Raw genomic sequence first — 18,299 nt, forward strand, 5'->3', positions numbered from 1 at the left:
AAGGCTGCAAGCAGCCTGTTGGGGGCAGTAAGTCTGTATTTCATGCTTTTGGTGGAGCCAGGAGCTTGGACATGGGTAGAAGCAGGCTGCACTAGTGAGGAGCCATTGTAACAGTACTGTGGCCTTAGTGGTTGTGGCATGAAATTCTGTGGAACTACAGCATTTTCACTCCCATTATGGAGACAGCATTGGAGCAAGCAAAACAATGCTCCTATTGAGAGGGGAGGCATCAGGGCAAGTCTGAGCAATATGGTTCATGCCATGTAGCAATTGAAATTAGTCTGAGTACAAAGGAGTTTTGGCAGAAAGCCCATATTAACTTCAGACTCTTTAGGTGATTTGAGGGTTCTTGTTGCCTTTGCTTCTCTTCACAGCCACATTTCCCCATTGAAAACCACAGGAATATAATCTGTTTTAACTGAGCTTATTTCTCCTGTTCTTCATTTTGGAACTTTTTTATGACAGTGTAGAACCTGCTGTTTTTGACCTCTGAAGACCACCTGGAGGGTTATCTGGGCTTCTGGAGCTGGAGTTGCAGATTCTGGCAGCAGGGGAGCCATTCTTTGTAGAGCCTTTTTGTTAAAGAAGGCTTATAGAAACCAGTACCCATTTCAATAGTCTGGGCTTGGTAAGGGTGTAGAAGAATCCAGTGGCTCTAAGAAACTTCATTTGTATCCAGATTGTGAGGTTCAGTTAGTGTTATCTACTTTTTCAGGGCAGGGGTTCTCCCCTAGTATAATTTCTAAAGGAGCTTCTATCTTTGTATCTTTAGAGAAAGGAGAGATCCCGGCAGGTGAAGGTGATGACCTTATTAAAGTCAGGCTCTTTCAGTAAGAAGAATAATTCAACTTAATTGCTGATCTCTGGAAGCTTTGAGCATTTCAGATTCCCCAGCTCTGCGATCCAGTGATTCAGGGGATCATGCCTTGGAAGGGAGTCAGAGAACCTCAAAAGCATTACCTGTCCATCAGGCTTTGTAGACCGTTATTCTTGGTGGGATGGGAGCTACAGAAGTGGGGCTTGGGGTTGGCAGATCTATAAGTAAACTTTATCAGCTCCAAAAGAGAAGAACAAGTTAAAGCTATCTAAGATAGATGCCTTGGTGACAGCAGTTGTGAAAGACAATTGTTCAGTCAAGGTAGGTATGACTTTGAAGGATATCCAAGACAGAAGATTGGAATTGGTCCTAAACCAGGCCTTTGAGGTGGCAGCCTTAGGTCTTCAGGTGGCAGTCTGTAGTGCTTACTGTATGTTTCCAGGATGTATCTGCATTGGGTTCAGTCTTCCTTATTTAGAAGCTTTGGACAAAGAGAGGAGTAGCTCTTAGGAATCTACTCGGAGGGAGGGTCTGCTTATGTTACAGACACCCATAGGTTTAGACTAGATCTGTAGCAATTTCAGTCTCAGCATGATGCTTGCTTAGCTTTAACTGGTCTGCGGATACAACTTTGAAGACTCGTCTCGAGGATTCCCCTGTAGGGAAAAGCTTCTCTTTGGGAGGATCTCAAAGCTCCTGAAAGACCTGGAGAAGTAGTTCTAGAACAAGGTTTCAGGACACTAGACATTACCAAATTAGTAGATTTGGTTCCTATCATTCTTCATTTCATTCGGACGGAAGAGCCACAGGTCCACTCCAAGTCCTAAAGGAGCCAGTAATACCAGTGCTGTTCAATGAAGCATGTCAGGTCAGCTTCTCATCACTGAAATTGGGCAGCTGTCTGGGTGGCTTTATGACACGTGGATCCAGATCATATCAGATTTATTTTAAAATGTATATCCCGCCTTTAACACGTCAGGTTACAAATACACATTCATAAACAATATGTACAAACAGAATTAATCTAAAAACAGTACTAATATGCCCCAAGGCACCCTTATCTAGAGAGGTAAATGCAACACAGTAAAGCAATACATAAAAATTAGTCTGCTTAAAAAGCCTTAGCAAACTGTTATAAATTCCCACAACACCAGCTCTTGCAGTCTTTGGTTGAGTGATGTACTCTCAGAAAAGCAAACTTTCTCCCTCTCAGATTTGAATTTAAGTGCCAGGTTTCCCAGGTTGAGTACACTTTAAGGGAAAGTTTTTCTCCTTTTACAAAGAATTTGAAAGGTTCAGAATCAGATCTGTCTTTTGCACTCTCAGAAAACTTTTCAAGTGTGAGACTACATGCAGGTTCTGGGCTCCACTGCAGCAATGATAGAAGTGGTTCATTGGATACAAGCTTATATGTATCTGCTCCATTTGTCAGTCCTGAGTCACTGGTTGAGTCAACCCCAGAATTATGAGGTTTGCCTGCCTCGGACTCTAGAAATTGGAGTTAGTCTGTTTTTCTTAATTCTCATCCAGAATCATTTGAAGGGCAAAAACCTGGAGCTGCCCACTTGGGTGATTTTTGATGAAGAACATCAACCTCTTCAGCTGGGGAGATCATTTGAAAGGAACAATAAAAGGACAGGGTAGGTCAGTTTGCTCCACAAACACCATGGCAGTAACCTACATCAACAGGCAGTGAGGTACGAGAGGTGGCAACAATTTCTCAGCAGGCAGCCTTCTTCAGTAGACAGTGAAATTCCCTGGTAGTGCTCTTGGTAGTTCATAATAGCAAAGTTCAAAATATCCAAGTACATTATCTCAGCAGTCATTCTTTGTGTCCAGAGGAATGGCAATTATCAGATGAAGCCTTCACTTTATAATGATCAATAGAGGTCTTCATTCAATGGATCTGAGGGCTACCAGACGCAATGACAAATTCCAGTATTCTTCAGTCACAGAGAAAGATCCAAGGGTCAGGCAGGTCTCAAGGCTTTGATTCAGCTGTGGCATCTGAAAAAGGCTACTTTATATTTTGCCCCTTTGCCCATGGATTGGTTGAGTCTTGCCAAAAAATATATCGGCAATCCCAGCCTAGTACATCTTAGTGGCCGCTGAACTAGCCAACAAGACCCCGGTATGCCAATTTAACCCACCTCCAAACTTCCCAAGGAAGAGAGGGTCTCTTATTCGGAGGGCCAGTAATGAAGGATCTGTCTCAATTTCTGTCTTATGCATGTCTCTTGAGAGAAACCATCTGAGATGCAAGGGTCATGAGGAGGATGTCTTACCACTCGGCATCAGGCTTGTAAAGATCAGCATCACTGGTATATACTGAGGTTTGGAGAGTTTTGAGTCTTGGTGTTCTCAGTATGGTGTTTCTCCATTTCAAGCGTCCTTACTGCAAAAATCTTTCTTCTTGCATGGGGACCATAAGAAAGGCTTGGTGGTCAGTTCTTCCTTAATGGTTTCAGGTGCCTTAGCATACTTCACTCAGGGAGTAGAGACCGTCATCCTTAATTTCCCTTTGAATGTTTTCTTGGGGTTGTGAATAATTTAAGGCCTCCTGTTTGAGGTTCTTGTCCAGACTGGAATCTCGATCAGGTGCTTCATGGTCTCTAAGGAGCACTGTTTGAGCCCTCTGCAAAGAGCGTGGAAGGATTGATGATAAGGCAGTGTTGTTTATTTTCTCTATCACTTTAGCAAGGTGAATTTTTGACGTTATAGGCTTTATCCTGCAGAGACCCCTTCCTCTATTTTGTGGAAGTGTGGGTTTCCATCATACACTTCCTTGTTTGCCAAAGATAGTCTTGGTTTTTCATTCAAAATCAATTTTTGGAGCTTTCCTCTTTTAAGAAAGAGAGTGTGGAGCTAAAATTAAAATATGGAGACTTCTGGGTGTGATGAGTAAGCTCAAAAAGATTGGATCATCTTTTTTTTGTTGCAGGTGTTAGCGGCTTCGCAGTTTGTAACACCAACATTGCTCAATGGGTTAAAGAGGTTGTTATATCTACTGCAGGTCAGGTGCCGCTAAATGAATTAAGTGCTCATTTAAATAGAAGTTATGATGTCTTCTTGGGCCAAAACGTATGCGTTGTCGCATTTGTTGAGCCATGACTTTGTCTACTCTTCATATGTTTGCTAAGCTCAACCAATTGGATATGGGTGCCAAGAAAGAGGCAACTTAAGTGCAGGCAGTACTCAAGGAAGGACTTTCAAAATACTGTCCTCATTAACGGAGTTTTATATATGTCCCCTATTGGTTCTGTACTGGTCTGGTAGAGACGATAAGGAAGGTGAAATTTGATTCTTACTTGTTGCATTTTCTTCTTGACTCCTATCAGATAAGTCCAGGTTCTTTCCTTGATCTATAATTCTAACTCCTCCTGTTGTTTTCTGTTACATTCTTCAATTTTCTCTGTATTATAGTGATTACCTGTATTTCTGGCCTTAGTTTTTGGATCCTGTTCAAAGAGACTTTTAGATTTTGGTAGAAAATCCTCCGGGCCGACGTGACGTCACCCACATGTGAGAATATCACCTGCTTGTCCTCAGAGAATTGATGTTTTGTTGCTGGACATCGCTTTGACACAAGGTGCCTGCACGGAGTAGAGCTGACTTTTGGCTCTCTGTCCCTTCTGCTGGTTGATGTGCATGCTCCCATTGATTTTGGAGTGGTCTGGTAAGACTGTAGGAAAGGAAATTGACAGGTAAAACCAAATTTCACCATGACATATTGATTTTGGAGCAGCTGACTCTGGCAATTAGCACAGGGCTCTGAGTGATTTTAATCTCAGCTTCCACAGCTCTTCACATTATATTTCTATTTGAATGTTCTAACTGTGGTACCTCCAGAGGACCTCATTCTATTACCTCTAAGCTGCCAGCTAATTACATCAGTAGTGGTGAACCATAGATCTAGTCCATCCCTTACCGTCTTACTGTGGGGATCTCTGTCTTTTGGTCAGATATCTGTTAACATTGAACAGTATGCACGGGAGGGACCTACAGCTAAACCTCATTTAGAATTTGATTTTTATGTGCTGTCTTTTTTTTGAGGCAAAATGGAATCATGTTTGGAGTCTCAGTCTGTTCAGAAAATAGCTAACCAAGGTGAGCAAGAGAACATAGGTAGGTCATGCTGTTATACAGTGTAGTGCCAAAGGCCCCTGCACTGCATGTTGAAGTACTACATTGCTTCTATGTAATACTGAATAGTGAACTTTCTATACTAAGGGCTCCTCATTGTGTATCTGAAGCTTCAGAGCTACCCCAGCTGCCATTTCTCATTCCTTAGGGGTTTGTTTTCTCTTCTGAGTGCAGAAAACGCTCTGAACCTGTTTGAAAAGTGCCCATGGTCAGACTTTTGTTAGAGCTGGAGGTATGTATTATTGTGTGTTGAACCTACCTACAATGGTCACTTTATCTGGCTACCCTTTTTTCCTTCTACCCCAACCCTCTACCTACTTAGACCCTAAAGCATCAGAGGCTGAACAGGAAGAGACCTTCAGTTCCCCACTCATGTTTTGGCTGCAGCAGGAACAGAAAAGGAAGGAGCGTCTGTGTGAAAAGAAACCAAAGAAAGGGCTAGTCTTTGAGATTTCCAGTGATGATGGCTTCCAGATTTGTGCAGAAAGCATTGAGGGTGAGACCTGTTCAGTGTTAAACATTGATATACTGCAAGGCCTTGCTTTGCCTGTTTTATCCTGCAGGAGATGTTGGTTAGAACAGCCTCTTGGTATTCAGAAGTAGGCACAAGGCATATTGAATAGACATTTTGTAGTGTCTGTGAGTTCTTGTTTCTGCTTCTTGTCATACTCACATGATCTCATCACTGACCTCCTATGAACTGAAGAAGACTTATCTTCCAGGACCTATCTGCACAGATGCCTTTGTATTACTATAGTATAAATTTTTGGTATCATCTGCACACTTCCTTCCAGCCATTATTTGACTGTAGATTGAGCATGAGCCTCAACCCTGTGAGTCTTATTGAGATAGTGGCCTATGGAAGAGCCTTTACACTTACTTTTGCTTATGGTCATTTTTTGTGGGGGGTTTTCTGATCTAGTTAGTGAATGAGATAACTTGAGTGTTTGCCCTTACCTGAACATTTAGGAAACAGAATGTTTAAAAAGTTTTCGTTGTCTTCCAGATGCGTGGAAATCTTTGACAGATAAGGTTCAGGAAGCTCGTTCCAATGCACGACTGAAACAGCTCTCATTTGCAGGTAACATTTCCAGCAGTTTCCTTTCTTGTCCTATACAAGAGAACATAATAATAATAAAACTTTATTTATAACCCGCTATATCTATAAAAGTCTAAGTGGCGAACAAATCAAATACAAAATATAAAAGGACGAACAATAAAAATTATTTCTTTATACAACAACTATATACAAAATTACTGTGTTACTCTAAAATTAAAACATACAGCAGATTAATTTACATGGTATTAAAATATCATACATCAGAGGAACCAAAGCCTGAAGAAATAAATGAGCTTTTAATGCTTTTTTTAAACTGGTCCATATTTTATATTGAACGAAGTTCAATGGGCAAAGCATTCCATAATTTCAGACCTTTGATGTATAAAATAATAATGGTGTCTTTTTTTTTAATGCTTCTGAATTGTACTGTATTCAACAACATGAGGTTGAGGAGTAGATGTCATATTGATATCTATAAGGTCATTTTCTGTTATGTTCCTTCGTGCAGGGCTTAGAAGCTTTTGTTTTCATTTTTGACTACAGTACTTTTTTCTGGTCACTGAGGTTGGTGTATACCACAGCACCATGTGCATATGCAACAGGAATTAGAATCTGGTTACTGCCTCGGCAGCGCTGCAGTTCATTTTCCTTTCCCCCATTGCCTTCTGCTTCAAACATTGCACTTTACAGCCTCTAGATATTGTTAAGACGAGGCTTCTCCTCCCGCTTTCCAGCAGGCCTCACTGGCCTGTGGATCCTGAGCAGGACTCCGGTCGGTCTCTTCCCAGCACCCTGAACACACCAACCTTCAGGATCCTAGGTCCCTTGTTCATTCAGGGTGACCTTGTTCTTAATATGCAAATTAGATGTAGATTAGACAGTTCTCAACAACAGCATATTCATCAGGCAGCTCTTTATTCCAGCCCCCCTGGGCACACTTCTTCCAGCTTAAACACTTTCACAGGTCTTCCCACTGAGCCCTCACCCACGAACACCTGGGCCCAGTGCTAACAGCCCCTCTGGCCTGAACAGGATGTTCTTCCCTCACTCTGAGGGTACAGCTCTGTCCTCCAGCCCCTGGCTGCTAGTTCCTTGTTCTTAATAAATAGCTCTATCCATAGGCGGTCGGTGGCCTAACTGGGGAGGCTAAAGGGGCGGGGTTAGGGTGGGGCCAGGGGTGGAGCTTAAATCCATAATTGTCTGCTAACACAGAAAAAAAATAATAAAAATAAAGTCACAATGCCTTTTATTAAATTTAGATATTAGATATGTATCATATGTCAAAGAATAAAGTGGTTGCTCAAAGCATATACTAACCACAATCGCTCAACTGCAAAACACTATGCACAACTTTGTGCAAAAACACACTCAGAACCCTACGGTACCATAAATATTACACTGGGCGAAACCTAATACACCAATATACCAACCCTATGGAAATGCAGACCATCACACATATGAAACAAGGGGCTCATAATATCATAATTCTCATGTAGAGCCACAAAACATCCTAATTCATGTTTATGTGGGCTAAATGCCACTAAATAAGTAAATAAATATAAACTTTTAATGTTGAGCACCTGAGTCTCAAAGTGGACATATTCCCAACACTATAATGAAAATAAAATTATCTTTTCTACCTTGTTGTCTGGTGACTTTGTTTTCTGATCAGCTAGCCCAGTATCCGATTCTGCTGCTATTCTGTCCTCTTAACTCCGTTTCCAGGGCTTCCCTTTCCATTTATTTCTTTACTTTCCGCCTTTCTTCTTCATTTCTTGTCCTACATCCGTAAGTAAAGCTGGGTCCCTCGCAGACTTGACTGTCCAGTGGATCCAGCTTCTGCCTATTTTCTTCATCCATGTCAGTTTTTCTCTCTTCCTCACTCTTCCCTCGCCTCCATACCATGTCCAGCATTTCTTCTCTCTCCCTTCCCTCTCCTCCATCCATATCCAGCAACTCTCCTCTCCCCTGCCCCCTCCAGCCATCCACACCCACCAGCGATGCTCCTCCTCTCCCTGCCCCCTCCAGCCATCCACCACCCACCCAGCGATTCTCTATTCGCTCCCCTGCCTGTGACGCAGCAGCCGCAGTGAAAGCCCGTCTCTAGCCCTTGTAAGCCTTCCCTCATTTCCATCAGTGTTCCGCCCTCACGGAAAGAGGAAAATGACGTCAGAAGAAGGCGGGACACTGACAGGAACGAAGGGAAGGCTTAAAAGTGAAATATTCAGATCCTTTTCTCAATAGAGAAACCTCAAACTTGTAAATTTCCACCAATCTCTTTTCACATATTTCTCATTTACCACATATCAGGCACTCTTTATAATTTCAGTTAACTTAGATCAAACAACCATTCTTTCTTTCCTTTCTTACACACGGAGCTCAAACATGCAGATCCTGTCTCAGTCAAATCTCCTATTACCGGCAGATTTTATAACAGGAGCTGCTCATCCAATCAGAGACTAGATGGACCGTGCAGGTCTTTTTCTGCCGTCATCTACTGTGTTACTATTTGAATGCAGATTAACATACACTCTAATGGGAATTTTTAGTCAAAAACACTAGATAAACCTTTCATTTTTGGATCAAACTTCACAGTTTTGATCAGAGCCATGCCCTAACATTAAGGCTGTAAACATTTCCAACCATTTTTACCCATAAATATGCAAACCTCCCAAAAACAGACTAATTTGCATATGGCTTGAGCAAATTTGAGTACATAGCATACCAATTTCACTTCCTAGCACCTAATTCTGCAATTAGATTTAATGCAAATACTTTTAAAACTTATTTTAGCACTTTTAAAATTTCAGGGGTCACTGCAAGTCTCTATGGTGTGAACTGCTCATGTGCAGGAATTCATGATCCTAGTTAAATATCTCCCTGGCAAGCCAGGACACCTCCAGCCAACCCCCCTGCTCTCCCAGCAGTAAGGTAATCCAATTACACCAATTTCTACAACTGGAAGGCTAGAGACAGGCTTTCACTGCAGCTGCTGCAATCAACAATTTAAAAGCCTCCCCAAGGCCTCTTATACCGGGCGCCTATGGCTCTATCTACACACAGTCCACCAAAAGTCCACAGAGTTCAGCCAGTACCTTCAAGGGGATCTTCTTCCTCCAGCTGCCAGGTCTCCAGCTCCTCTCCCTTCTCTCTCCTTTCAAAACCTCAGGAAGGTATAGTGGTTAACTAGCTTCTCCACTCCTTTAGGCTCTTCCCCCTAATTCCAGGCAGGACCCAGCCCATAACCACCTACACCTGTTTTCCAACCCAGGACTCTCCTTGGTCCTAGCAACCTCACCTGGACATTCCCCTACTGGCTCCCTCTAGTGACTCATCCTGGCATTTTCCCCCATTTCTAGGGGAACAGCGCCGCCTAGTGGCCTACCCAGGATAGGACAGCCCCTTATTCTTCACAATATACAGATGAAATTTAATTCCTTATGCTTTTGATTACTGTGACCCACATGCTGCTCCCAGAATTAGCTGTTAATCTTGAATTAGTAGTTGATTGACAAGAATAGGTTAAAATTGAATCCAAAAAACGGAGCTGTCATCCTCTCTAGGGAGATGGGGGTTCCTCCCCTTATTGTGCCAGAGCTAGATGAGTCATGGATTACTGTGAAGAATAACACCCAAATACTAAGGATGGGCCTTGATAATTAACTGACTTTTGGCAAGCAGATTAATACTTTGTGAGGAACTCTTTCTGTATCCTTCATACCTCAACCTTCTCTACGCAACACTTTTGAGTCTGAGGCATTGCAAGTTGTCTCGATTGAACTATTGTAACACTCTTTATCAGGGTCTTAAGGTATCCCAATGTAAGAGACTCCAGTTGATCTAGAACACCACAGTTAAATTATTAAGTGGGCTGAAGAAATATGGTCATGTGACCCCACTTTGGAAAGAGCATTACTAACTCCCTTTTTCATACCAGGACAGCCTTCAAAATTGCACTCTGATCCATAGAATCTCTTCCACGGTCTGCAGTTTTTTCCTGTCTGGTCTCATAATTTTTGTACATTCCATTGTGTACACTGTGGTCATCCACAGAATCTTCTTGTGGTCCTTCCTTACAATAGGGTGCATCATGACAGTGTATATTGTACTTCCTTTTTTAAATTAAAGTTATTTTATTAATGGTTCATAATGCAATACAGTGTCCAAAACAACACATACCAAAACTCAGGACAAGCGAAGCCTCTTCTACCGATCAAGACAAGATTAATTTTACTTAGCAGGGGGCCATAATTAAGATCAAAAAGACTAGTTCCAGGCCGCCCAAATAAATGCCCAGGTATCACAAATAATTTTTAAACCCATTTAAAGGGTAGCCCTCCCTAATACGAGCCACAGAACCAGGAGAGAGGGAGACATTCAATACTGAATACTTCAGATTTATGCATACTGACTCGAAAGCTTGAAACTGTACTGTAACTCACTAATTCCCACACAACTGCACACAAGGATTCCTGAGGCCTAGTAAGAGTAAATAAATCATCGGCATAAAGGCTTAACTTATGCTCATTGCCATTTGCCTGTACTCCAGCTATCTGGTCCTTCTCCCTTATACTCCGAGCTAACAGTTCAAAGACAAGGGTAAACAAAATTGGAGAAAGTGGACATCCCTGTCTAATCCCTTGGAATAGCTCAAAAGCCTCTGAGTAGTTGCCATTAACCTGAGTGATGCTAGAGAAGTGTTACAAAGTGCCCTAATGCATCCCATCGATCTAGATCCCAGACCTATCTTAATAAGAACTTGAAACAGAATGGGCACGAGACCTGATCAGATGCCTTCTCAGCATCGATTGATAGCAGGATTAGGTCAGCCTTATCTCATTTTGCATGAACCATGAGATTAAAGACACGCCATATTTCTCTCCAGCATGTCTGCCTTGTAGCGCTATAGAAATGATTAGTAGTATAAGCCCAACTGGTCCGAATGAATCAACTTAGGAACCTGTCATCAAATGATCAACCAGTACTCGAGCAAATATTTAAGTAACTATACCAAGCAGCGAGATAGGCTCTCCCTCCTTCAACTACTACCACCACTACAGAGAGGTAGGCTGCCGGGGTTGGATGGGGGCAGATAGATAGCAGTCCCACTGGACCACAAGGGCGTTTTTGTGCAATGTGGGGGGTGGGAGTGGGAAGCTAGCGGTCCCACTGGACCACCAGGGTTTTTGTGCTTTGTGGGGAGGGGCCTGGAAGTCCACACGACCCCTAGGTCTTGTGTTTGGGGGGGCAGCTTAGGTTTGACAGGTCTGGGAGAAAATCCCAGACCTGTCAAAACCTCTTCTTCTGTTTGACAGATCCAGGTTTTTGACAGCCCGGACTTGTCAAACAACACACCAACATCCCTATGCTCCGGATGACGCTTGTGAAGCCCCTCCAAGCACATAATAAAGACTATGTAATCTACGAACAGCCTCCAGTTCCTGTCTTTTTTTTTTATATGCAGCTAGTGATATGAAGTAACCCCACATAGTAGCTTAAGACCTTCCCATATTGCATCCAGGGATACCCCCTTAGTACAGTTGAAAGCAAGGTAGTCCCTTATCCTCTGCTAGGCCTGCTTTTTTTACCAGTATGGGTCATCTAACAAACTGTCATTAAGCTTCCAGAAGCAAAGGCCAGGAGGCCCACTCTCCTCCATAAGCTCCACCCAAACTGGAGAATGGTCAGAGTTAGTCACAAGCTGAAGCTTGGAGACGCTTACCTTCGATAGCAGACCTTTATCCACAAAAACATAATACGGGAATATGTCCGATGCTCATGGGAGAAATGAGTAAAATCACGCACAGACAGATGCAGCTCTCGCCATCTGTCAACTAAACTAAGAGCCTCTAGAAATTTGTGCAGTTCCCTCCTATCCCTTTTACTACAGAGTGTCTGTCCCACCCCCACACCATTATCCAAAAGAGGAGCAGCTGTCAGATTAAAATCTCCACCTGCAATAAGTTGCCCCTCTTGAAAATATAAAATATCACTAATGAAGTCCCACAAAAATCCCCCTCAGGTGCATAAAGATTGGCCAGGGTATATAAGATATTATGAATAACAGCCACCACCATAATAAAACATTCTTCCTTATCTCCACTGGAAGATCCTTAGCAAACAACATCCCCACCTCTTACCCATTCCTTGAGCAGAAGCCCACAAAGTAAGCAGGAACCTCAAATCTCGCACCAAATGCTCATGGGACTTCAATAAATGAGTTCCCTGCACAGAACACACCGAGCCCCACACTCTTTGCAGTTCATAAAAGAAAACCTGCCTCTTAAAGTGCGAATTGTCTCCTAATATTATAGGTCAGAATTTCAAGCCTCTAGACCCTATACAAAAGACATTAATATTGAGCATTCCTCAGCCCATACCAGAAACACCACCCCCACCCTTATGTCCCACCCACCCGTCCACCCTGTTGTCCCCTCCCTCCTACGTTAGACAAAACAAAATTTCCCACTAGTCAAAAAAAAAAAAAGGAAGTGGTCTTCACGAGTAGCCATACACCTCCAACTTTTCCACCATCCAGCTTCCAACACCCATCCCCTATAAAAAGCCAGTTCTCTACCCCTGCACTCTACACCCATACCAATCAAACTGCTCCACACACAGCCCTATACAAATGCTCAGACCCAACCCCCACCATACCTCACACACACATCCCACCTTCACAATCATCCCAAATAATTTCAATAAGCAGACAAGATAAAACTCCCACAGTCAAAATTAACAGTCTCATCCAGGCCCCAAAAGCACCCTCTGGGCAGGCTGGCACACAGATTGCTTGCTCCTTCTATCCGCCTGCCATCAAAATTTTGCCAGCCTCTGATGCACATCCATTCAGGCAGGACCAGCCTTGACCAGTTGCAGCACAGGAGCCCCTTCGTAATCTCAGCAAGTCACACTCCTCCTCCAACGTTGTCACTTTCTTATGCACACCATTAATAGTCACCAAGAGGGCCAAAGGGAAAGTCCACCGGTTGCACCAACTCTACTTCACCATTACGCTGGGAATGTCCTAAAGGCTCTGCTCTTCTGGGGCACAGTATAAGCAAGATCTTGATACAATTCAATCTGCAGGCCATTCTACTGTACTTATCTCATCTCCCAGACTTTGTGAAACATGTATCTCTTTATCCACAAACCTTTGAAAGCAAGCTATAATATCTCTAACTCTGTCCAGTAACTGGGGCCCCAACAATCTGTGTACTTGCCAGTGGATCAAACATGACGTCCTGCAGAAGTAATTCGCCAGCTGCTTAATCGTTTCTGCCATATTCCTGTATTCTGCCAACTCAGGAGCTCTGCACACTCTTAAGTTATTGCTCTTGAGTGCAATTTTCCATGTCCTCTACTTTGTTAGCCAATTCCAAATACTCTGATCTCAGTTCCTCTATACTTGAAAGTGCAACCAACACCCCCTCTTCTTCAGTTTCCATTCGGCTTTCTACCACAACGAGTCGGACACCCATGTCATCTAAGTCAGATTTAAGCTCCTGGACCATATCTCCAACCTTTGTCTTCACACGGAGATCTACACTTTTATCTCCTCTAACAACTTACACAAGTTCACCTTGTTAACTCCCACTGATAATCCCTTTGATGGCGAGTCTCCTTCAATCAATCCATCAACACTGACACCACACGCCTCATCCTTACTGCCATCCTTCTGCATGCCACTACCACATGGCCCTCTCCGCGCCCGATCTCCGGTCCACAGCAGAGCCTTCCCATTATCAGGCTACATTTTAGATGCCATGTATGCTTCCCAGGACTTCACCAACACAAACTCAGTCCAGTCATCTCAGGTCGCATCTCTAGGAACACATCAGGGAGTAAGTTATGTCGGCTAACAACGGAGCCTTCGGTTCAGGCAGCCATCTCCTGGCAATGTCTCTTCCTCCCCCCCATTATTGTACTTTCTTAGTGCGATGGCCCATGCCATCTGGAATGATCTACCTCTGGACCTCAGATTGGATTCATCATATTAAAAATTAAAATCTAGCCTGAAGACTTTAGGTTGGCTTTTCGACTTTAGAATTTTTCTAGTAGTCAACTTTCATAAACTTTAATTTTCATTCCCAGCTGGACATTGTTGCTTTGTTGGGTGAGCAGTGACTGTGAGCTAGGTTTCTTACTTTCTTCTCTCTCCTTCTAAAGTGACTCAGCTCTTCCCTTGTTCCTTCTGTATAAACAGGATTAACTTATTTCCTTCTGTGTTTATTTTGATTATAAATTACATAGGTAATTGTTTGATATTTAGTCTATCAAGCTCAATAAATAAATAAATGAATGTTTCTGCACTTTCAAAAAGCATAACTTTTTCTTGCTTCCACAGCAGAGAGGTATTTTGAGTATGTAAGTGACAGCACCATACTGCTCTTGGTATTGTACATGGGTTGCTTGCTTGCTCTTGCTAATACTACCTGCTCTGTCCCCCCAGGGGTTAATGGTGTGAGAATGTTAGGGATCATCCATGAAGCTGTTGTCTTCCTCATTGAGCAGTTGTATGGATCCAAGCACTGCCGCAACTATAAATTTCGATTCCACAAACCTGAAGAAGCAAATGAACCACCCCTCAACCCCCATGGCTCTGCACGAGCAGAGGTGCACCGCAGGCAAGTAATACTTAATGCCTACACAAAACCCTCTAGGTTATTCTTTTGAGCGCAGAAAAAGATACCTTAGTTGCATATGAGAGGGAAAGTCCTTGCACAAGAAGGACGAGCAAAATGTAAACCACCTTGGGTCCACTATGGGAAGAAGCAAGCGCATCAGTCTAAGAATAGAATAGTCTGCTATATGTTGGTTCAACAGTCAGTATTTCTTTACTTTCCTTATCTCTTCAGGAAATCGGCATTTGATATGTTTAATTTTCTGGCCTCAAAGCATCGGCAGCCTCCGGAATACAACCCCAATGATGAAGAGGAGGAGGAAGTGCAGCTGAAGTCAGCACGGTAGGGCCTCTAGTGTTGGATATTGAGGCAAAAGGGAGCAAGGTGTAGGCTATAGGGCTGAGTGTTACAACTTAGAGCACCAAGGCATTATAAAATGTCTGACCTGCTATTATTTCTGGCACTGAGATTCACATTTGCTATTTGACTGAAGCAAATTCTTTGAATTATTTTTATCTCTGTTCAGGAGAGCAACAAGCATGGATCTTCCCATGCCCATGAGATTCAGACATTTAAAGAAAACATCCAAGGAGGCAGTGGGAGTATACAGGTAATGGGATAATAACTGGAGACAGTGTGTCTAAGGTGTCCTGATAATAACAAGCTGTAGAGTCTGCATACACAGGTTGCCAATAGTGAAAAAAAATCCAAGGATTGTTAATATTGGCTGTGTTGTCAGTAACCAAAATAACAGAAGGGATGGTTACCCAACAACTCACAGACTATCTAAACAAGTTCTCAATACTACAAGAGTCCCAGTCAGGATTTCGCTCTAATCACAGCACTGAAAACAGTACTAGTTACTCCCATGAATAAATTCAAACAAACGATTGCAACCGGTAAGAATATATTACTTCTACAATTCAACATGTCAAGTGCCTTCGACATGGTTGATCATGGAATCCTACTACACATCCTTGAATACTTCGGCATCGGAGGCAATGTTCTCAACTGGTTTAAAGGATTCCTAACTACACGCTCATATCAAGTGACATCAAATTCAACATCATCAGCCACATGGACACCTGAATGTGGAGTTCCACAGGGATCCCCCCTCTCACCGACTATATTCAACCTAATGATGACACCCAAACTACTATCAAAACAAAACCTCAAATATATTTACGCTGATGATGTAATGATCTACATCCCATTCAAACAAGACCTAAAAGAAATTTCCAATGAAATCAGCCAAAGTCTACATATCATGCTCTCCTGGGCAGACGCCTTTCAATTAAAACTCAATGCAGAAAAAACCCAATGCCTAATACTCACCTCTCGGCACAATATGAGCAAATTTACCACCATCAACACCCCAAAACTAAATCTACCAATTTCAGAAACCCTGAAAATCCTAGGAGTCACCATTGACCGGCACCTGACACTAGAGAATCACGCGAAAATCATAACCAAAAAGATGTTCCACTCAATGTGGAAATTAAGAGTAAAACCATACTTCCCTAGAACTGTTTTCCGGAATTTGGTACAATCATTAGTACTCAGTCACTTAGACTACTGCAACTCACTCTACGCTGGCAGCAAAGAGCAAATACTCAAAAAAAATTCCAGACAGCCCAGAACACAGCAGCCAGACTCATATTTGGAAAACCAAAATACGAAAGCGCAAAGCCCCTATGAGAGAAGCTACACTGGTTACCACTCAAAGAACGCATCACGTTCAAAGTATGCACCCTAGTACACAAAATCATCCACGGCGAGGCCCCAGCCTACATGTTGGACCTGATCGACCTACCACCCAGGAATCCTAAAAGATCATCTCGCACATTCCTTAATCTTCATTTCCCTAACTGCAAAGGCCTAAAATATAAACTAATGCACGCATCAACCTTTTCCTATATGAGCACGCAATCCTGGAACGCACTGCCACGGAACCTAAAAGCGACCTATGAACTGACCAACTTCCGCAAACAGCTGAAGACCCATCTCTTCGACAAGATATACCACAAAGACCAAAACTTGTGAAATCCCCATACGTATCTAGCAATGTTAAGAATGCCTTATGTCATGTCACTATCTTGTTTTCCATTACCATGCTAACCAAAATACTTCTGTAACACTAAATGTCAATTCTCCTCTCATTTCCACTATCCGTGATTTATTGTAAGCCACATTGAGCATGCAAAGAGGTGGGATAATGTGGGATACAAATGCAATAAATAAAATAATAAATAATCCCTAATTTTTGTTGTATATTTTACTCATAGTTTGATGCTCTACATAAATACACCACATTTCATTATATTTCTCACCCCTTCTTTACAGATCTCCAATCCATGGTCGTGGCCTATTCTGTCGGAGAAACATTGATGCTGGTGAGATGGTGATTGAATATTCCGGCAACGTCATCCGCTCTACCCTTACTGACAAGCGGGAAAAGTACTATGATGGCAAGGTAGGCATGAGTGTGTATTCTAAGAGGTGGTGAAATGAGGAATCCTAGATGTCCTATGTCAGTGTTTCCCAAGTCCAGTCGTGGAGTACCCCTTGCCAGTCAAGTTTTAAGGATATCCATAATGAATATGCATGAAAGAGATTTGCATATAATGGAGGCAATGCATGCAGATCAAGTTCATGCATATTCATTGTGGATATCCTGAAAACCTGATTGACAAGATGTACTCCAGGACTGGACATGGGAAACACTGTCCTACGGGATAAATGTTTCCAGTTGTAAGCCCTTTCTTACTTTTTATCCTATCTTCCCATAGGGAAGTAGGCCTAGAAGATGATTATGTTTCTCCTCAGTGTACTCCCTTTATCTCCTACTTCTAGTTTTATTCAGATTTGTAACACTGATAATAGAGTAGCCAATAATCGTTAACTTCCTCTTTTGATGTGTCCTCACAGGTCAGATTCCTTCTTTTTCTTTCTATATCCTGTAGAAAATCGGGCAAATTCAGTTCAGCTGAAATCTGTGAGATTAAAATACTGCCTGGGGTCATCGATTGACTCAATTTCTTGCCTAGTTAACTATAGGGAAAAATATCTGTAAAACAAAGTGGCTTGCCTGTAACAGAGTTCTCCATAGGCAGCAGGATAAATAGCCACAGTGGAGGTAAGTCTGGATCTGTTGTCCCAGAACCCAGAAAAATCTAGAAGGCTTTCTGCGAATGTGTGTTAGTTTTCCCCTCTCCTTATGTCAGTTGTATAGTTCTACATGGCTTCAGCAGTTAAGTGGGAATGAGGATTGTGTGGCTGATTTATCCTGCTATCCAAAGAGAACACCTTCTTTCAGGTAAGCAACTTCACTTCCTCCATGAGCAAGAAGGATAGAATCAGCTGCACATGTGACTCTTAAGCCAAAGGGTATAAGAATGGGTATAAATGCTTATTCTTGAAGTATAATCAGGCTCTCATATTCTCATGTGTGGGTAGACGCCGATCCACGTCGTCCAGTCTGGCATTTATGCCCAAGTTAAAAAACAGAGCTTTGTGAAATGCTAGCCGCACTCCACTGCACATGCATGAGTGCCATCCCGCCTGCTCCAAGAACACGGTTCCATCAAGTCCTTTTTCTCCACATGAAGAGAAGCTGCGCTTTTTAAGTGTCTCTTCATTTGTCAGGTTTTTCAAG

General features: G+C 42.6%; 1 protein-coding gene across 3 annotated transcripts in view; it reads left to right on the top strand.

The window, feature by feature from the left end:
- KMT2A (lysine methyltransferase 2A) overlaps positions 1-18,299 on the top strand; it is a 473,075-nt gene that overhangs the window by 437,270 nt on the left and 17,506 nt on the right. For 2 of the 3 annotated variants that reach the window (XM_030220691.1, XM_030220692.1), the window contains 2 exons: positions 4,871-4,942; positions 5,283-5,370. In XM_030220691.1, the coding sequence (XP_030076551.1) occupies positions 4,871-4,919 (49 nt within the window). In that variant the 3' untranslated portion in view covers positions 4,920-4,942; positions 5,283-5,370. Of the gene's footprint in view, positions 1-4,870; positions 4,943-5,282; positions 5,457-5,966; positions 6,042-14,472; positions 14,648-14,878; positions 14,987-15,170; positions 15,255-16,987; positions 17,118-18,299 lie in introns of those variants that run through there. The other variant, XM_030220693.1, reaches the window with a different exon arrangement.

Source organism: Microcaecilia unicolor, chromosome 12, assembly GCF_901765095.1.
Source record: "Microcaecilia unicolor chromosome 12, aMicUni1.1, whole genome shotgun sequence".
NCBI lineage: Eukaryota > Metazoa > Chordata > Amphibia > Gymnophiona > Siphonopidae > Microcaecilia > Microcaecilia unicolor.